The sequence below is a fragment of the Xyrauchen texanus genome, chromosome 2, assembly GCF_025860055.1.
Source record: "Xyrauchen texanus isolate HMW12.3.18 chromosome 2, RBS_HiC_50CHRs, whole genome shotgun sequence".
NCBI classification, from domain to species: domain Eukaryota; kingdom Metazoa; phylum Chordata; class Actinopteri; order Cypriniformes; family Catostomidae; genus Xyrauchen; species Xyrauchen texanus.
The window spans coordinates 49180363-49201587 of record NC_068277.1 but is presented as its reverse complement, the minus strand read 5'-3'; the positions used below and the strand labels follow the sequence as shown (position 1 = coordinate 49201587).

General features: G+C 36.4%; 1 protein-coding gene across 2 annotated transcripts; it reads right to left on the bottom strand.

The window, feature by feature from the left end:
- Positions 1–1727: 1727 nt before the first annotated feature.
- LOC127617223 (myocardial zonula adherens protein-like) lies at positions 1728–19691 on the bottom strand. Of its 2 annotated transcripts, none has more exons than XM_052089170.1 (14): positions 19216–19691; positions 17861–17935; positions 12229–12324; positions 9502–9660; positions 8356–8448; positions 8142–8255; positions 7819–7971; positions 6571–6696; positions 5917–6045; positions 5722–5816; positions 5327–5432; positions 3305–3388; positions 2924–2985; positions 1728–2833 (listed from the first exon to the last, which is right to left on the bottom strand). In XM_052089170.1, the coding sequence occupies exons 1-14, from the start codon at positions 19282–19284 to the stop codon at positions 2479–2481; spliced, it is 1716 nt and encodes a 571-aa protein (XP_051945130.1). In that variant the 5' UTR covers positions 19285–19691; the 3' UTR covers positions 1728–2478. The 2 variants fall into 2 exon arrangements, with proteins under 2 accessions (XP_051945130.1, XP_051945121.1); XM_052089161.1 differs by having other exon boundaries at positions 2924–3030; positions 19216–19690.
- Between the last annotated feature and the right edge of the window lie 1534 nt (positions 19692–21225).

Here is a 21225-nt window from a genome sequence, read left to right as displayed (position 1 = left end):
TTTGTCGATCCCTGGAACATTTTTTTATTGTAGCTAAACGTCTAGCATCCTTCTCTTTCTTTAATCTTCTTTTTTGCGAAACCACTCAATTGCCGTCTGTCCATTTTGGATTTTGATTCATTTTCTGCAGTAGCCGTTAAAAAAATGACACATTTGCGCGTAATTGTTGTGGACCAACTCAACTGTGACAGATTGGGGAGGGGAGTGATAGTGGTCATGTAATCTTCATTTATTTATAATTTATTATTATTATTATTATTATTATTATTATTGTTAAATTAGTGTTCATAAACAAGTTATGTATGGTCTTTCAAGAATTTAAAGTTAATAATATAACAATTTACGAAAAATATTTTTAAAGCTTGTGTCATGTGGTGCCCCCTAGTGGTTGTGAATGGTTGGTGCCCCTGGGCACTGGCCCAAGTGCCCTTATGGATAATCCGGCTCTGCCTGAAGGGGTTTATTTTGTGATAACATCCTGCTGACTATACATTATCCCGCTTATTACAAGGCTGAAAGAAAGAACTGAAATTCAGTTATTATGTGAGGAGAAATAGCTTAGTTCTGTGTTTATTTTGTAAAAATGACCATCTGACTGCTCATTATCCTGTTATTACAAGACTAATTGTCAAATAAATAAGTAAATGGACACGGAACATTAGTAGAAGTAGGAATGATGAGTCCAAAACTGTTCCTGGACCAGTGAAGATAGGGAGAAAGGGAGCATCCTTTTTGCATTCAAACATATGATGTGTGAACACTTCAATATATTTGGCAGACATGGGACAATGGCAATCAGTACATAGATTCAGAATTTATTTTAACATGGTTGGCAGTGATAAGAATAAGAATTATTTATTCAGCTTTACAGAAAATCAGCTGTAATGTCTATAACGTCTGAAGAACATGAACAACCAACACTTCTGTAAACATAAGAAACAATTTGATGCAAAAAAATTGGACTTTCCGTAGCTTAGTGTTATTTAAAATTTCACAATATAGTCTCACTGTTCACATATATGACATAAATTTTAAGGAAAACTATTTGCTCTTTTTTTCCTTCTTTTTGCTTGTTTACTACTGTAGATGCTACTAGTTACAAATCAAAAAGGGAAATGGAAAATGCACACAGCAGTCACGCTTGGGTATCAGGAGGTTAAGGCAAACATGCGGTTTGGAAAATGCCCATACCATGGTCTATTTGAATACTCAGTTCTGATTGGTTGGATTGTGTGTGTTAAAACCGATTAATGCTTGGTTACTTCTAGTCAGTTTTAATCACCATTATATATTAATGCACCAACTCTGCTGTTCTCCATAAGTTTACATTAAGGAAAATCAAGTTTCTCAGTGTTGATCAATTAATTATAACACATGGCAATTACATTCTCACAAGTGATGACTCTTTCTGCAGCTTATTACAATGAAGGGTTCATATTCAGCACACCTCACTCCATATGACTGCCCACCTGCAGCTGATGGAATGGAGGTTTTCCCAGATCACCATCCTAAGAGTGTGATAACCCAACAGGATAGACACAGAACTGCCAACAACATCATGAAATCTGCCCCAATTAAATCTTGTTGACAGCAAAATAGTCTGAGCCCACTTTATGTCAAGTTTAATTAAGGATTTAAAAATGTTGTACTGTTCTGTAGGCTTAGTTATAATGAAGGAGTTTCCAAAGTATTTCTTTAATTCAATAAAATCCAGTTGTAGGTTTGGTCATGTTTCATTTATTCAACAATATACCAAATTAAACGTAAATATAGTGCTCAGTGAGTGAAAATGTTTAAGAAAATACCAAATATATCTTAAGTGCTTTGTATACACAAATGTTGTTCATAAACCTTAATTTACAATCATCATACTTCATGCTTTTGGCAACTGAAGTGTGTCTTCAGAAAAGTGCATTTTCAGATTAATCCTCTGAACAATCGACAACACTCCATTCTCTCTCACAATCTCCACACTGTATCAGTGTAAAATGACCTTTGAAAGTACTCTGGTCTACAACAGTAGGGGATGGGGAATACATTTTCTTTAACCTGGCTTTCTTAATAAGTTTTGTACAGCTGTAAAAAAAAAAAAAAAATCAGCAAAGATGAATGAGCTGGAGTCTGTGCATAAGCAGTTCCAGGAAGTAAAGTGCAAAACAGAGCACTGATGTCAGCAGCTCTCCTTATACAAATAATCTGAACCATTTATTCATGCTAATACACATGGAAGTGAGAAAAGTAGAACTCAATGAGTATACTGAGGTTTATTTGCCGGTGATATAACACCGTACTTAATTTGCAGAAGAAACATATTTATAAAGCCTAATTGAGTTACATTTGATATAAAAGTTATATCAAAGTTATTCACAGATCAGTAGGTAATTTACATATGCTGCAATGTTACAAGCAGTAACAAAACAAGAATACTTTATGTAGAAAGGCATTAACTTCTGCTACAACAATTTCAGTAGTATTCATTTATTCAAAGTTAATATTAGGGGTCGTTTCCATCAGCTTCATAAAAGGAGTGTAGACTTCTAATGGGCTGGTTCGCACTCTCGGGGACAATCCTGAATTTGGAGATTTTGGTGGGGATTGCGTAGGTTCAGATTCCTCGTTTTCATGACCGGTCTGAACATAACTCGAAGATGATGCTGCACTTTGTGTAGGCCGTGTAACAACTTCCTGTGTCTGTACATGCCCAGAAGACAGCATTGAGGTGTACTGACCAGGAGTATATCTAAGAAGACTATTGCTCAGTCTGCTAGAAAATCTTGGGGATGATGGGACCAGACTTTGTTGGACAGGAGGTACATATGGCTGCTCTTCAGATCTAAGAAAACAGGGAGAGAATGTGTGTGTAGACGTTGCCTCGATAGCAGTCTTTTAATTTCTAATGGCAAGGTTATCGTATGCTCATTACCTAATGGGCAGGTCACAACCAACTCCAATGTCCCTAGTGGGTACTTTAGTCTCAGATGCTTTCTGTACAGACATAAAATACTTCAGCTTGTCTTCTAACTCATTATTCTAGGAAAAGAAGCAATGCAAAGGACAGAGTCAAAACAGAAAAACTGGAAGTTGTGCAGACAGATATATGGAGAGAATATTGGACTGAGTTGGAGATTTGAAATGACAATAAAAAGAACTCCAACTCAAAGCATCAAGCTGACAGAATAGCAGTGGAATCTGGAATATTTACACTCTGCATGCTTATTCAAACCATACTGTGATTGTAGATTGGAGAAGGCGGGAGGAATGCAAAAATCACATTTTTTTTAAACATGGAAAACGTTGGTCTTACCTCACACTCCACAATGGCTATCCTGTCCAGCAGCTCAGCGATGAACATATCCTTCTGTGCAACATTTTCTCGCAATGTTTCAACCTGTGGAATGGTTTTTGTTTGTTTGATTGTTTTTAATGTTAATATCTCATTAAAAGTATAGAAATGATTCAATGGTGATTCAATTATTAGAATTATTCAATTAGTCTTGGTGTCATGACTTCTTTAATCAGATATTGTCTGGCTTATTTTGTGTGTGGGTCAATGACTTGAAGCTTATTTTTTGTCAATTAAGGATCTATTTAGTTATTTCACAAAAATATTTAAAATGGCATTCATACAAAAAATGGCTTGAATACACCTCTTCTATAATAAACAAAAAATTAATTATTAAGTTGTGTATACTCAAGTGTATTCAATGTGTAGGTGTATTGTAGTACTTTATACTTGATGGTTACACCACTTGACATGTTTAAAGTCCTTAAATACATATACAGTATATATATATATATATATATATTGAAAATCGTATAAGGATCGGTGACAAATAAGGTTATAAAAATGAGTAAACTTTTAAAATCTAGTTAAAAACCCATGTATCAAGTTTGTAGAAATGTAACATTTGTGACAATGTTGGTTTCATACAAAAATATTAATAGCATTTTCTACAAAAAAAATCTATATGATGACAAAAATGTGGTGTAAGCATCAAGTAAAAGGTGTTAAAATACTGTCCTTGCTCCTTGAATACATATGGGTGTACACAACTTAAAAATATATTCTTCAAGGAACATTTTTTGTTTTTACAAACATCATGGATTAGTGAGTCTCGAATATCATGTTTTTGTGGTAACTCCATTTGACCTAAACAAATTCCTTCTCATTAAAATCTAAAAATATCAAACATAATATTATTATACCTAGTCATAAGGGTCTAAATGATTCTTCTCTGTTTTATGGGTTATGGGCAAGTTGGTTACACCACCTGACTTTGATTTATTTGACAACAGCTTTTCAAATATGAATAATATTATATAAAAATAAAACAAAACAAAAAGTGTTTCACTGCTAATTTTTTTAAAGAAGTAATAATAAAATATTATTCCAAAATGAATGACCACATATGTGGACAGAGGGACTAAGCTGTGAAACCTTAAGTAATACCAAGCTGTAGAAAATCATTTTTTGACCTCCAGCTGTCTGTCTGCACTGAACAGTTTGAAAGGCACCTTATTTTCATCCTTTCATCCTAAAGCCCCTGAAAGCAAGATTTTTCAGCTTTTAGAGGAACCCATTTTTACGTAATGTGAAAATGCAGTGAATATTCTAATGGATTTATTAATAGTAATGAATATAAACATATTGTACAGTTATAACAATATGAAATATTTCAATATAAAATGAAGCAAATGGACCCACAGACTTGTTAATGTTGAATGTTATTCAAAATAACTAATGTGTTTTTTCAACTTTTGAGGGAATGATGTCCCAATATCCACGTTTGAGGACATCGTGTTTAGCAGCGCACTGACACATGAAAAATTTATGAATTCTTTAAAGTGGCACATCAAACGAAACTAGACATGCTACTCTTTACACCCAAACAGGTTTCAATTCAAAACTTAAAGATGTTTCTTACCAGAAGCACTTTAGTTGGCTCTATTGTGTAAAGTGACTCGGTGCGCCAGAAGAATAAAAAAGCTAAATGTCTTTGAACTAAGAAATTGAAAACATGTTTATCATAGTGGAGATATTTTCAAGTAATGGTTTTGTGTGAATTGCATTTTGAATTTATTTTTGAATAACTTAATAGATCCGGAAAAAATTTGGTTCATGTCATTGACCCATGCATGTTTTTCAAAAATGTGTGAAACCAGCATGAATACAAAGATCACATTTCAAAGAACATGGCACATGCATTAAAGTATACCTAATTTAAAAATGATTTCTTCTTTTTATAATCTCTGACATCCTTATGTATCATTCACCCATACACAGTATACTCTTTATCAATAGAACAAATGCAGTCTGAATGTACACCTCCTCTATCATAGCCTTGACTTTCCTCTGCTGTGAGAACACCATGTCATTGAGGTGCTTTATTCTCTCTCTCAGTTCTGATGCTTCTCCTTTCAGCTGCTCGGACCTGAGATGAAAGACGTTGTTTATGTTTGATATGATATATTCAATAAAACCATTAGTGCCATTGTGAGCAATTTTCTCTGTGGGGACAGAATATTACATTTCATTTGTAATTGCTGTGCATCACACTGTCCTGAAATATATAATTACAGTGATGTTACTGTACATGTTATGAGGGCCCTTGGGCTGTCTACTGGAACCAAATCATTTTTACTGTCCTGAATGAAGAACACACAGCAACATCACTGGTTTCAGCTGAAAAACTCATTATAGGTAAATCCAGGATGTCTTACTGTTTGGCTACAGCTTTGTCTGCATGGTCAACTTGGTCCAAACCATGCAAGCGTTGTTCACAATCACAAAGCTTTTTGATCAGGTCACCCTTCTCCTGTTATAAAGGGAGCAATGTTGAAATGTTGAAAAAGCTTTACCCAGTTCTGACCCTCTGGATGTAAAAAGCAAAGACTGAGCTACAGGACAGTATTTACCTGAGCCATACAGTTTAGTAGTCGCTCCACCTCTGCTATTCGTTTGTCTCTTTCAGTGATCTTTGCCTCAGCTATCTTAGCATTCTTCTCTGCCTCCTCAAGCCTCCTCATGTAGTCGTCAAGCTGTGCCTGTATAAAAAAGGAATAGAGGTCTTACAAATATGTTTCACCCAGAATAAATTGTTTATATTAAAACTGAAGTTTGCAAATTGTTCTGTTAAAATATGTTTTCCTATCCAAGCGTAATATGCAGAGCTAACTGTAAATAAGCAATTTTTAAGTTGATCTGCTTTGTTTTGTTTGAGCATCCCAACCAGCCTGAAAATCAGTCATCACCCTCCTCTCTATAAGTCTTCACTTTCACCACTAGGTGGAACCCTTATTTTGGGAAAAAATCTATAAAAACATTTCTGACTTCCCTGGTGAATAACTACAGATGTTTCCTGTTATGAGATTGAAATCCTCACACCCTGTATGTTAAAGAAAATACAAAACCACTCCAGTCTTTTACAACATGTCTGTATATATTACAATTGTTAAGAAAACACTTAGACACTACTGCATTATTTCTATGCCTTGCAGTTTAGGCTAAGCTGGTCCGTAAGGTGTTGTGGATGTTTAGTTGTGTCTGTGTTTGGTTGGTTACATCTGTACCTGCAGAGCTTCTATCTCCTCTGTGTACTTCCTCTGCTGTTCCTGCAGCTGTTCCTCATATTCCCTCTGTAGCTTTGCACTCATCTCTTTCAATGCTTGAGTGTTGGCCTCCTGAGAAGTATCCACCTAAATGCAAAAACCAATGTGTTACAAAAACATACATTTACTTGACTATTTAGATGGACATTCATTAGGTTGATATACAGATTGTGCCAAAGTTTTAGGCACTTGTGAGAAATGTTGCATAGTGAGGATGTCTTCAAAAATAATAATAGTTTTCTTTTATCAATTAATGTCATACAAAGTGCAGCAAACATAAAAAAATCTAAATCAATATTTGGTGTGACCCCCTTTGCCTTTAAATCAGCACCAATTCTCCAAGATACACCAGGACACAGTTTTTCTTGGTTGTTGGCAGACAGGATGTTCAAAGCTTCTTGGAGAATTCACCACAGTTCTTCTATTTCGGCTGTCTCAGTTACGTCTGTCTCTTTATGTAATTGTTTAAATCTTGTGGCTGTACTTTTTCAATAGTGAGTTTTGTAACGTTTACAGATTAGCCTCATTCACTTCCACTGTAAGTGCCTCACTGGAACCCTGATTTCTGCTTTTTTTTTTTTAAGAAAAGGAGGGGCAAGCTGACATACATTTTTGTGATTATTAACATTATGCCACAAATGCTGTCTGTTGAGCTTAACTTGTATTGAAGCCGGAATATTCCTTTAAAAAGTCCTGTGATTTGACAATAAATTACGAGTTTATACAGATGAAGTACAGATGTTAAAGTACATGTATAATTATTCAAAAATTAGAAAAATAGTTTAAAATATTTACAGATGAAGTATAGCATGTCACACCACTGCACACTACTGTGCAAAATTTCTTGTAAACAACCTATAAAGAATGTAGAAAATTGTGTCCTAGTTTGTATACCAGCAAGTAGGTTTTCTGTTTTTTATATTAAAAGATAAAAACATTTCATTACATTGTTTTTGTATCAAAAGTACCTTGGTATTACGGCACATGTTATTTGGACATAGAGTAAATTATAATGCATTTTGCATTGTGAATTCCATTGAAATTTCCATGGTGCATGATTAGAATAATCATTTAGTGCCCTGGTATACATATTACATATACAAGTAGTATGGTATAACATTTGATGTACAATGACACCGCCAACATACTTTTTGTAATGGTTTGCCTGATAACATTAGTGTTGTGTGTGCTAGCATGATATGTGTGCACCTGTTGTTTCAGAGAGCGGTTTTCAGCATGTGCTGCTGCTAGTTGTCTCTCTGTTTCCTTCAGTTTCTCCTCCGTCTTCTCTAAGGAGCTGCACAGAGATCTCATCTCATCCCTATTCCCCACACGGTTATGACAGCTATCCAGCAATGACTTCTAAAATTGCCACCGGCAACAAAAGCACATGTAACTTTACAGTGATCACATGGACAAATGCTAGGAAGGATTCACAAAGCATGCGTGCATCTATGCTATCAATAAACATAATTTTTTGTGATACAGTATTTGTGTTAAAAGTCAGTAGGCAATGACTATTGATTGTGTACCTGCAGATCAATGGTTGAAGATATGAGGGAGCTGTTCATCTGGTCAAAGCTCTCCATTGCTGCACTTCTTGTTCTCACCTCTGACTCCAGGTAACTCTTATGAGAGTTGGTTGCCTGGGACAAACCCAGTCAGCACATTAAGAACCTGCCACACCACTATGAAACATATTATATTTATAGGTATCAGTCACTTGTCATGTTGTCTTTTGCTCACCTTTAATTCCTGAGATAATTTTTGCATTGTCTGTTGCATCCCTCCAAACTGGCCATACATTCGCTCTCTGACTTTTTCCAAAGAGTCACGTACCTGTTGGGAAACAGTGGCATGTTTCTTATTAGAAGAGAAAAATATTCAACCCTGCTCAAAGAAAAATCATCTTCCTCAAGAAGAGGAGTTGTGTGTTGGCTCTAACTAAGTATGGCTGTAATGTAAGTATGTTCCTGTAGCTCCTGTCGCTCTGGTAGGGCATGATGCTAGTAATGCCAAGGTCATGGGATCAATTCCCAGTGACCACAATGTAAAATGTATCACTGTAAATCACGTGAAATCAAGTGAATGTGACCAAAACTTTGAAGCTCTAAAAAGCATATAAAGGCAGCATAAAAGTCATTCATAAGACTCCAGTGGTTTAATTAATGTCTTCTGAAGTGATCCAATCGCTTTTGAGTGAGAACAGACCAAAATATAACTCCTTTTTTACTGTATATCTTGTCATTGCAGTCTCTAGGCACATAATGATTTTAAGCTCAATTACACTTCCTAGTGTTTGACGCATGCGCAGAGCACTAGATAGCACTAGGAAGTGTAATGGAGCTTGAAACATGATTGCCGAGGAGACTGCTTATGTCAACATTTATATTGATTATAGTAAAATTTTGATCTGTTCTCATCCAAAATCAATTAAATCACTTCAAAAGACATGGATTTTTATGGATTACATTTATGCTGCCTTTATGTGCGTTTTGGAGCTTCAGAGTTTTGGTCACCATTCACTTGCATTGTGTGGACCTAGCTGATATATCTCTCTAAAAATCTTTGTTTGTGTTTTGCAGAATGAAGGTCATAATAATCTGGGATGGCATGAGGGTGTGTATGATGAGAGGACTTTCATTTTTGGGCAAACTCTTTCTTTAAGAACCGTGAACATTTGGCTTCATCCTTGCTTTGGATTAAAGCGGCTCCCAAAATGCATAAATGTAAAGGTATGTTTGAGTATGGTTGCAACTAAACTCTGCAGGAAGGTAGGCCTGTTTCTCTTTTTCACTCTCTACTGCCAGGTCATAAATAAATCTTGATCAACATGTTTTTAATGGCATTGGCATGACATTCATTCAAGGTAGAGTCTCTCTCTGTACTTACCTCTTTGATGTACTTCATCTCATCTCTCAGGTGATTGACAGAGACCTCGCTTGCCATCACTTCCTGTTGGTGGTTGGTGCCTGTGCTTTGCACCACGCCATAAACTCTGGGCCCGTGCTGAATAGGCTGTTCCCTACTGATGCCATTGGTTACAGGGTGCTGAGGGAATGGGACCACACGTGTCAGATTTCAATTGCAGATGAGTTTAAAAGGAGATAGTGTAACTGTTGTGTCAATGAGTGTGAGCTGTGTCTGTACTATTCGTATTTAGAGTGCATTCTTGTTGATAGTTTTTGGTATATTCAATTTAGAATGAGAGAGTGAGTAAACAGTATTTTAGGTATTGCTGCCGAGTATTCTGAACGAAAGGTTGGGATGCAGACGGTCAGAATAGTTCTCAGTGAGGGTGTCACATTTCTGCCTACGTCCTTTATTTCTTTGTTGATTTGCAGGTTCACCAGGAACATAGACACAACCTGAATCTCTGTATGTGGAATCATCAAGTCACATGTGCAAAGGAACTGAAGACTTGGAATGCTGAAAAATATGTTGACATTATCTGGTGAAAGTACATCGTGAAAATATTTATTTCATGAGCTGAGGAGAAAGGAAAACGAACTGACAAAAGAAATGTATAAAAATGTATCATAATGTAACCTTCCCAGTTCCGGGGCAACTAAAAGTAAGAATCTCTTGCTCAGGGCACAATGTTGGTGATCAGTGGCTTTTGAACTGATTCTACATGCTTATTATATCGTGTTCCACTTGAAATGTTATGTGCATTGGCAGCTTTTGGGGGGCCTATCGTTGTAACATTCGTTTTCCAGCAGTTTTTAAGACACCTGTATTAGATGTTATAAGTTATAACACCCTTTAACAGCACACATTCTCAGCCGAAGTGCGGAGCATAAATGTATAATAAACTTTTTTAATGCAATGCTGTATCTGAGTCTTTCTGGTAGAAATAGCCTACTAACCAATGTAGCTGTAGCATCATATAGAAAGATATAAATAATCGATTTTCTGCCTCATTCTATGAACAGAATTCACGAACTTTAAAGACGTTTTTGTTCACACTCTGTCGGGTTTTAAGTAAGTTTGGAGCATTACAAATGGTTCCATAATTTTTAGCATTATGTCAAGGTAAAATTGTATTTCATACAATTAATACAATTTTACAACACTTGTAACTAGCTGCGATTATATTTTATAATGAATTCTATCTAGAAAATTCACGTCTGGGGCCCGGGTATCTCAGCGAGTATTGATGCTGACGACCACCCCTGTAGTTGCGAGTTCGGATCCAGGGTGTGCTGAGTGATGCCAGCAAGGTCTCCTAAACAACCAAATTGGCCCGGTTGCTAGGGTGTGTAGAGTCAAATTGGGTAACCTCCTCATGGTCACGATTAGTGGTTCTCGCTCTCAATGGGGTACGTGAAAAATTGTCCATGGATCCCGGAGAGTAGCATGAGCCTCCACATGCTGTGAGTCTCCGCGGTGTCATGTACAACGAAGCACATGAAAAGATTTATGGTCTCAGAAGTGGAGGCAACTGAGACTTGTCCTCTACCATCCGGATTGAGGTCAGTAACCGCGAGGACCTACTAAGTAGTGGGAATTGGACACTCCAAATTGGTAAGAAAAGGGATTAAAAAAAGTTAAAATTCACATTAGAACCTTTTTCCCCCCCTCTAGTAAGACCTTTGATATTAGTGCAAAGATGTACTTCAAAAATATTACTCTTAATAAGAATGTTTTTCCTGTAAAAAAATATATCTAATAAATCCTTACAATAAATTTACTTGAGAAGCTACACTGCATAAGGGGCAAGCGATCAGTCTGTGGTGGCACAGAAATTTCTGGGCAGCATTTTTATATCGTCGGACTGTGGGGGGAGGGGGGGGTGGTTGTGTGGATACAATGACACCCGGAACAGAGGGGTGCGGCGACCTTGGTGTGCGCACATGTTAAGTTTGTACATTTGTACAGAGATGATTTCACCTCTAAAGAACTAAATTGTGCCAAAAAACTACCAAAAAATATGACTAAAACAGCAATTGCGAGTGGGGTAGCTCCACCACTGTATAAGTGTATTTTGTTTTACTGTCCTTGCACATTTTCTTTATAATAAAAAAAAGTTTAAAAAAATTGCCAGCATTGAAGAAGTAATCCAAAGAATTTAGATTACGTTACTGATGATGTGTAATCTAACGGAATACGTTGCAAAATTACATTTTACAAGTATTCTGTAATTGTAAAAGTAACCCTCCCAACCCTGCCAATATACTAGGTCATTGATATCCCTCAGATTCTGCATCCAAAAGAGTCATATATGAGTTTTGAGTGCCTTGAGAGAGCTTATTTTTGTAATAAGTTAACAAGCATGTTACTGTATAAAGAAATCCCTACAGCTATACAGATACTCTTCAGCTCATGCTTGCTTTGCAAACAATAATGCACCAAACTCAAATGGCTTTTTGGGAAACCAGCACCAGTGTTTTACACTGCACTGCCATTGTATCAGTTTCATAGATAAAATTACCCAGTGGCACAAAGACATTCGACATCGAATGTGAATTGTATTTAAGTTTTTGGAAATGCAGAGCATATTTTTATATGTGTATTATTTCAGAAAACGTCTCTATCTATATGAAGGTCATGGAGTAAAAGACATCAGAATGGTTAAGAGGCATATAGGTTTGTTGTGTTCTCATGAAGCTGTTGTACCTTGTTTTCTTGTTCAGGTGATTCTCTTCCAGGTGGTCTCTCTCTCTGCATGAGGGCATGTTTCCTTCTCCGGGAACCATTGACCATTTTCTCTTCCTGTGATGTAACATATAGTGGCTGTAAATGTAAGCGCAGCATAGTTCTAGCAGGAAGACTAGCAGCTGTACATCATCACACCATTAGCTATGTAATCCCTAGCCAATCGCATGTAAGCCGTTGCTTTATAAGTCTGCTCACAATCTATCACATTGCTGTTTCAGTGTGCTAACACGGCAACCTCCACCACCCCACCACCAGTTGAGCCCCGTCCCGCATAGGGGTAGACTCCTCGCCCCTGCCTCTTATGTCCGGCAGGATATGACGGTTCCGAGTACAACTCCCTCGGACCGCCAGACGGGGCCTATGCCAAAGAGAGACATTACATTTCTGTTTTATATTCATCAAATAAATGGCAAATACATTTTTTTGTTGAGATAAAGTCTTATCACAGATTACAGTTTTGCATAGGTCAAATGTGTAGTATGCTACTTGTTAAACTAATTCAAATCCTCCTTAATGAAAAGGCAAGGATTACTTGTTTATAATAAACCATATCCCTATATTCTTTCTCTTGAGTGCTATTTTCAGGTGGAACAACGTTGATTAAGTCCAGCTGTGATCACACACTCCCAGCATGGTATTCCCCTTTCTCTTCTCATGACAGTGTCTCAGAACTGTTATCCCGTACATGTAGTGACCACACCCCTTTACAGATCTATTCCAAATCAAAGCATAGAGCTTTCTCACTGATGTAGAGAGTAGACTGTCTCAACTTTAAGAGGTGAACTCAAAAATAATTATTCATTAAAGAAAAGAATCAGATATTTTGAAATAGAGAGGCGAAGAGTAATGTTTCACCTCTGACTCTGACTGAAGGATTGGGAAGAGATACAAGAGTAGAACAATGAATCCAGTGTTTGTCATGGCTTTTTGCAATGGACTTCATAAAACTTGAAAGATAATCCACAAAGCCATTGAGAGGGATTCAAAGAGGGAGACAAATTTTAAATACTGAAGAAAGGAGTGTACCCGGGAGGGACATATTTCTCTAAGTACAGTGATATGAGCAGCATGTGGAAATATTTGTGAACATACACTGTAAAAAATTGCCCTAATTTTACAAGATTTAACAGTAATTTCTTACAATAAAATACTGCTGTCAGTATTTTACTGTAAAAATCAATGCAGGCTATGTCATTTTCTGTCACAACACAACAAACTACTGTGAAAAATAAATTAGAATATAGCACTGCATTATGAGAAAATGGTGTTCCCTTTGGATGGGACCTTCTCTTATTTACAGTATATCTAATTAATTTTCTCCCAGTTGGTGCAATTTGTGTTTAAGAACACAATTTATTGTACTGTAATGTATGGAGAAAATAGTCAATTTAATGGTTGACATTATATCATTTTTAATGAACAATGAGAAAGGGATGTTTACACAGCTAGGATATAATATGGTTGGTTTTATCGCTCATGAACGTTTTATCATGAGATGTCAGTCAGGCATACAAGATATCAAAACTCAACATACAAATCTCAACGATGGTGACAATTACAAAACACTGTAAATAAAAATAAATAAAGATGAGCATTGTGATTCTACAACATTACAGTAATTTCTTGGTCCTGTTCAGTGTGAAGGCACAGTATATAGTTGTCTTTTAATTTTAATACAGAAATAATACTGTAAAATATACTGTGGAAGTCAGGAATTTACTGTAAACTCACACTATATTATTATTAAACTATTTTTACTGTATATAGTTTTGGGATTTTCATATAGCCTAGAGAAATACATCTTCCTGGCTTGTAAAATATCAGGTTATTTACTGAAAAATATGATTGCTATTCGGTCCGTCTTTTCAATACAATGGCAGTTGATAGGGACTCACTTTAAAGCTTAAAAATGGCCATCTGTTGCACGTCCATGAGTGCAAAGAGAGAAGCTCGTTCACAGTGGCTCGCACTAACAACAAGGCAAGTTCTACGGGAACATGTGAATAAGGCTCTCTCTTAGCGCTCATGAACGCACAATGGACCTCAAGATTTTCACTGAGAAATTATGTAATTTTGGGTTCTTTCTCACCAACACTTATAATCTAATTTCAGAAGACTTGGAATATAGCAAGAATTACTTTTATGATACTTTTGGGTCCTTTTTAAGCTTTAAAGTGAGACCAAGGCCAGATCTAGGGGGGTGCTATGGTGGGGAAAAAATAAAATAAATAAAGTCAAATAGGTTTGAAATCACACGAGTGTAAGTAAATAAGGTCTGAATTTTCATCTTTGGGAACTATTTCTTTAACAAATTAATCCGAATTTTACTCCATTGGTAATGCACAAAGTTAAATATAGTAACTAGGTGAACTAGATTTTGTGTCCTAGCTGTTACTATATTATGGATTTTAGTTAATTTGGTGATCTGTATTGACAATCAGCATCCAGGAACTACAATCCTCCAGACAATTTTGCATTTTGCAGAAATTATTTTATTTGACTGTATAAATGCAACCGTATCTTTTTACAAATATTCCTGTGCACCATATTTTACTGATATACAATAGCACTTTATATCTGCTATATATGCCTCATTTTAAAGGAATTTTCCAGTTTCAATACAAGTTAAGCTCAATCGACAGCATTCGACTCGTCCCTTTTTTTCTTTAAATAAAGGCAAAAATCTGGGTTACAGTGAAGCATATACGATGGAAGTGAATGGGGGCCAGTCTGTAAACTTTAAAATACGCACTTTTTTTAAAAGTATAGCCACAAGACGTAAACAATATGTGTGTAAACATAATTTTTGTGTGATAAAATCACTTACTAACCTTTTCTGTGTAAAGTTACAACTTCGTCGCCAAGATGATATAACACCATAAACCCTGTAATCCATGTTACAGTTTAAATAATACATGAGTTTTAACAGAAAAATTTATGTAAGTGCTTTTATAAATTATAAGCTTTGCATTTCTGCCTTTAAACCCTCCAAAAATTGGCCCCAATCACTTCCATCACAAGTGCCTCACTCTAACTTCAATTTTTGCCTTTTTTCAAGAAAAGGAGTCAAAATTATGTTTTGACTCCTCACTGATTCACTTTGAATCAACACTTTGTCTCAAATTCTGGTGATTGAGCTTAACTTTGATTGAACCTGGAATATACCTTGAAACCATTGAAATACTAGCTTTGTGTATCGATTATACACACTGTCCTCTATCTGTTCCTTAACTAAGCACTATTGTTGTTGTACAAAGCTGTGCTGCTGGGGGGGAGTGGGTGTTCACTCTAGCCTAGCATCTGTGTGTCAGTATATATATATCTTTTTACATGCAGACAGTGGTAATAACTACCCACTCTGGCTTTGCTGAGACCAGTTATGTGTGTGTATTCTTTGTTGTTTAGCTCAATGTTTTTATAAGCAAGGCTGGTCCTGGATCAGAGTCAATTTCTGGCCTATCTGTAAACCAACAGGTGTAACTTGTGTAATCCAGGCTGCAGGTACTGTAGGCCCATTTCCCATAGTGGATAGGATTACCAAACGCACCCTTTTAATTTTGCAATAGATACATGTCTCTGTTATTGTTATGGCAGTAACAGAATATATCTGTTTAGAAGAAAACTGCTCATCTTCATCTTGACACTCAGCTATCCTCCCTGACTTCTTCCCTCTACTCTTTAACGTCTTCCTTTGACCTTGTTATGCTTTTGTATGTCAGTACTAATTATGTTGCAAATGATTACATTCAAAGAGCCTACAGTACATATTCAAAGCCAATAAAAGTCAGTGCAGAATAGGCATGTTAAAGCCTCAGGATACTGCATGCAATATCTGGCACTGTCTTTCTTGCTATGCATATCCAAATATTTCATAATACTATACAACTTCACAATACAGGTACATTCAGTTTTAATACATTTGCATGTAATGAGAGTGCAAGGCTACCTATTCTATTTGCCTCATTCAGTGAGGGATAGTTTACCAAAATATGGAAATTCTGTCATTATTTTCTCACCCCATATTGTTCTAAAAGACATATGACATTCTTTCTTCTGTGATACACAAAAGGATATATTTCATAGAATGTACATCCACTGATTTCTGAAATTGAGACTTAAATATAGGTCTTCTCATCATACAGTGATCATATGCCTTTAGAAAAATTTGAATGTGGCGTATGTGTCACATGGACTACTTTAATGACACTTTTGGTTGCTTTTTAAAGCTTAACTGTGAGTCAACTGCTATTGGATGAAAAACAGTAATCGTGACATCCATTAAAATATATCCTTATGTGTTACGCAGCAAAAGGAAAATCATATGAGCAAATAATGGCAAATTTGGTTTCATTTCTGGATGAACTATCCCTTTAAGAATGTGACGTATTGTATCCATACAAACGTGTGAGGAGTATGGGGTGAAAATCTTTATGTCAACTAGATGTCACATGCCATATAGTGTGAAAAGCAGGTCTAATTGGCCATTGGCAGCCTGGGTTTCATGTATTGACGCTGCCACAACACTGTGACAGCCACAGCTGACCCTTCCCATGAGAGAGAAACTGATAAGGCTGTCAACACTTTTGTGGATTTCAATTTCTCATTGGTATCTGGCTTACGAAAGTGCCTAATGTTCCCAAAGCAGCTACTATCAGAGGGCAAATAGGGAAGATATCAGTTTAAGTTCAAGATTCCAGGCCAATACAGATAACAACTCTCATGACTATCTAGACACACCTCTCTTGACTTCTATTCCAGCACAGGATTGTCAGAATGCTTTGAAAATTACTGTCAAATTTACACGTTGATTTGTCACACAGACTAACCACGTTATCTGTAAACAAGCACAAAATTAACTTTGCCTCCCTTGGTAAATAGGTGACTCAATTTTGTGAGCTTTGTTTCATGTGGCTGTTAAGGACATCTCAAAGATACTGCCTTAAGTGAAGTAACATTTACCTATGAAATCTATGAATGTAGGCTAGAACTTTAACATGGTAGCAATGTTTGTATCCACACATTTGTATGCAAATCTCTGCATGTTTTGATCAGAAAAGGTGCATTGCATGCTGCTGCCGAAGCAGAACAGACATATGAAGCACAAAACAGGTGACACGTATAAAGAAGGGACATACAGCAGTCTATGCTTTATCTCTTTTAAACACTGATCCAACAAACAGACAACAATTTAGAAGCAAGTTCCTCTTTTTGAAATCCTACGTGTCACAGCTTTGAAAATGTTAAGCCTAGATAAGAAGAGTAAATTCCTTACACACTATAACTATTTTTGGTTTAGTTCTTGCCCCTTTGACATATTCCAAGAGCATTGTCTGTTTGGGAGATGACAAAACATGGACTGATCTAAAGTTTCAGGTAGGTTTAGAGATAAGTCAATTGAAAGTTAATTACACTTTGAACATTTTAACAGTCATTTATGCTATCCTGTTGAACTTATCCTGTTATCAGGCCAATATGCCATTTGTGGCGCCCAGTCAAAAAAGGGATCTTGTAATGATGACGTGAAGAGATTGTCAGAGCCAATCTGTCTGGTAACAGGAAATGTATGGAACGATGCTAAAATGATACTTACAGAGTTGACTTTTTCATTCGGAGCTTTAGGAATGCTCTCAGGTCCCAGGGTTAGTCTGAGGTGCCTAATTCTCCTCTGTTGGTCGTAGTCACGGATATACACATACAAATCATGGAATGATGCAAACCCCAAAAATAAACAGACAACACAAACAAACAAAACAATTATTAGTCACAATGTCTCTTTAAGTAGGCAGAACATACTGGTACTGATAGTGTTATCTCAAGATATGGGTGAGTAGCTGTTTCAATGAAACCAAAACAAAGAAGCATTTTTTGACATAAAACTCATCGATGTAGTTGGAGAAACATACTATGAATTCTTAGATGAAATACATATACTAGTATGTTTTATCATCTCATTTCTAAGAAAGGGCATTTATACAGTATCCACAGAACTAGATGTTTATAAGAAGAGGAATAACATTAATGTGCCTTTCTGATCCTATATATATATATATATAAAATGAACAACCAACACTCCTGGAAACATAAAAAACAATTTGCTGAAACAAATCTGACTTTCTATAACTTTGAATAATTTAACATTTCACAACTTTGTCCCACTGTCCACATATGTGGACATTCATTTTTAGGAAATCATTAGCTTTTTTTCATGTTTATTAGGTGTTACTAATCAAAAAGTGAAATGGAAAATGCACACAGCGGTCATGCTCGGATCTCAGGAGGTTAAACACCTGATTGTGTCTCACAGAATTAAAAAAGGATTTTGTTCAAATATAACTGCCCTCATAAATGCTTCAATGATTTTCCATTTTAGAACGAGCATTCTATTTTGAAAATATAAAAACCTATAAGAATAAACATTACTATAACTATAGTCAAAAAATGTGGTTCAGCGGTTTTTGATGCCCTCTACGTTGGTTCGCTCTGTCTAAGTGGGTGTCAGTTGATAAACTGTAAGAACATCTTTGAATGGCAGCTTACCACAGCAACAGCTGAGCACCAGGCCCTGATAAAATAAACATGAGAGGGGCCCTGCCTCCCCGGATGGCATCTCTTATTACGGGTCCTTTTTGAAAAACATAACCCAGAGCCAATGTGGAAACTCTGTCTCAAGCACGTCAACAGCACAGCTCTGTGCCACTGATTAGCCGGGATATGGATGAACCATTAGGGCACAGTCCCAAGCAAAAGTGACAGACAAGAGTGTAAGAGTGTGGGGGAGAGAGACACAGAGGATGGAATAAAACAGGCAAATAGAAAACATAACAATGGGAAGAGTTACAGCTGAAAAGACAAAATGAAACAAAGTTCACAAAAGAGCTGGAAAATTTGAGAGAGGATGGAGTTGGGGAAGGATGTGTCAGCCCACTACACAGTGTTTCTTCTTACCGCATTGAGGTCCGGTATCTCTGTTGTGGTTGTGGTGCTGATGGCACCAGTCCTGCCATTTTGCAGCATGTCTCCTTTTCACTGTCCCTTTCCGTCCACGCCAAACATCCACACAAACACTGTCAATGTCTGACCCACCACAACAAAGGGGGAGAGACTTGGTATGTGAAAGAGAGGAAGAATGAAAAAAAGTTCCCCTCGACAGCTCTGCCGGAATTCCTTCCCTCGATTGAGAAGAGGGAGAGATAGAGTATCAGGGCAAAAAGAGACTTTGTATTCCAATGTGCATTGGTCAGTAGAAAAGCAGCTCTCCACTCAGCAGGGAACTCCAGAGTGACAGCATACCACATAGACTCCTCCTGACGGAGAGAGAAAGAAAGAGAGAGTGCTGTCAGTCAATCAGTATCTGTGCTGGCTATGCAAGCTTTGTTTCCCATCAGACCCGTCGAGCCACATTTCACCTGTCTATGCTCTTCGACACCCACCTACCTGCCACCAGCTGCTTTCATGGGGTGGGGTTGATGCCATTTGGGTGGAGCTTCTTCATTTTTTCTCTAGTGAAGTTGTCACACCCTAAGAGAGTTACATCACTTGTTCTTGTAGTTTGGCTTGGAGTTATTGCCTTACTTCGAATTTCACAGTGGTGGATCTATTGTCATTTAAAACATAATTGAAAGTGGCACTATGATCATAACAGTGACTAACAAAGAGAAGAGGGAATAAACAGACCAAAAAAAAAATAATTGTGATAATCTGTAATTATATTATTGTTTTAATTATATTATTATTATTATTGATAAATGGAGAGATTGTTAGAATCATCCATGGTTCAACATAACTATAAATATCATCATGATGTCCAAGTGTTTTCAGCCAAACAGTGTTGTTGAGGCCTTGAACTTTGTTTGATGAAATCTTTAATCTGTGAGATTTCATTTACTTTAGATATTTCAAAGTGCAAATGTTGTACTGTAAGTTAATCATTCATTTGAGAAAGAGATAGTCTACTACTCGTCCCAGTGTAATCATTAACCCTCCAGCTTGTTTCACCCCACTCTATAGCTGTGTTCCCATTCGCAGGGTCCCTACGCAGTGCTTTCTGCTCCATACTCACCGAGAACGGGCTATATACGGGAAGTTCAGTTCACTAGTTACAATGTAATCATTTGTAATACCATCTAACGTCTTCAAACACAGAAAACACTTAAGTTGCGCACATTTTGGGTTTCAAATAAAATGACAAAAAAACTTGTGTAAATGCTTATAAATGTAATATAAATAAACTTATATCCATATATATGTTTATATAATACATCCATGTGTATTGATTAAAAATGTATTGCTATACTGTATATTTAAATAAATGAATATTATTAGTTTCTGTTTAAGATGAAAAAAATAAATAAATGTTGGTTATTTTATAATATTTGTGTCTTTTTAACTGTTAGATGACCAACTGTCATGATAATGGATGTAGCGTTCACATCTCATGCAGCATTCACGCACAACGGCATAGAAAGCACACCTGAGGTAAATTAAGCTGAATTAAAATGCCAACGTCATAAATCCCTTTTGTTTATTTATTTATTTATTGATTGATTGTGTTTATCTAAGCCTAACTGCTGTACATCAGTACTCTGATGCTTTAAAATTACTGATGGGTAAATTTCCCTCTTCACTTCCTGTGAAGCGATGTATTGATATACATTTATTCCTTGTTTAAAGTGAGGCACTTACAATGGAAGTGAATGGGGCCAATTTTTGGAGGGTTTAAGACAGAAATGCGAAGCGTATAATTTTCTAAAAGCAGTAACATTAATTCTTCTGTTAAAACTCATGTATTATTTAAGCTGTAAAGTTGTTTAAATTTTCATTTTAAGGTGTTAGGGTTACGGTGTTACATTGTCATGGCAACAAAGTTGTAAAATTGGATATAACTTTACACAGAAAAGGTTTGCAAACTATTTTATCACACTAAAATCATGTTAAAATGCACATTGTTTACGTCTT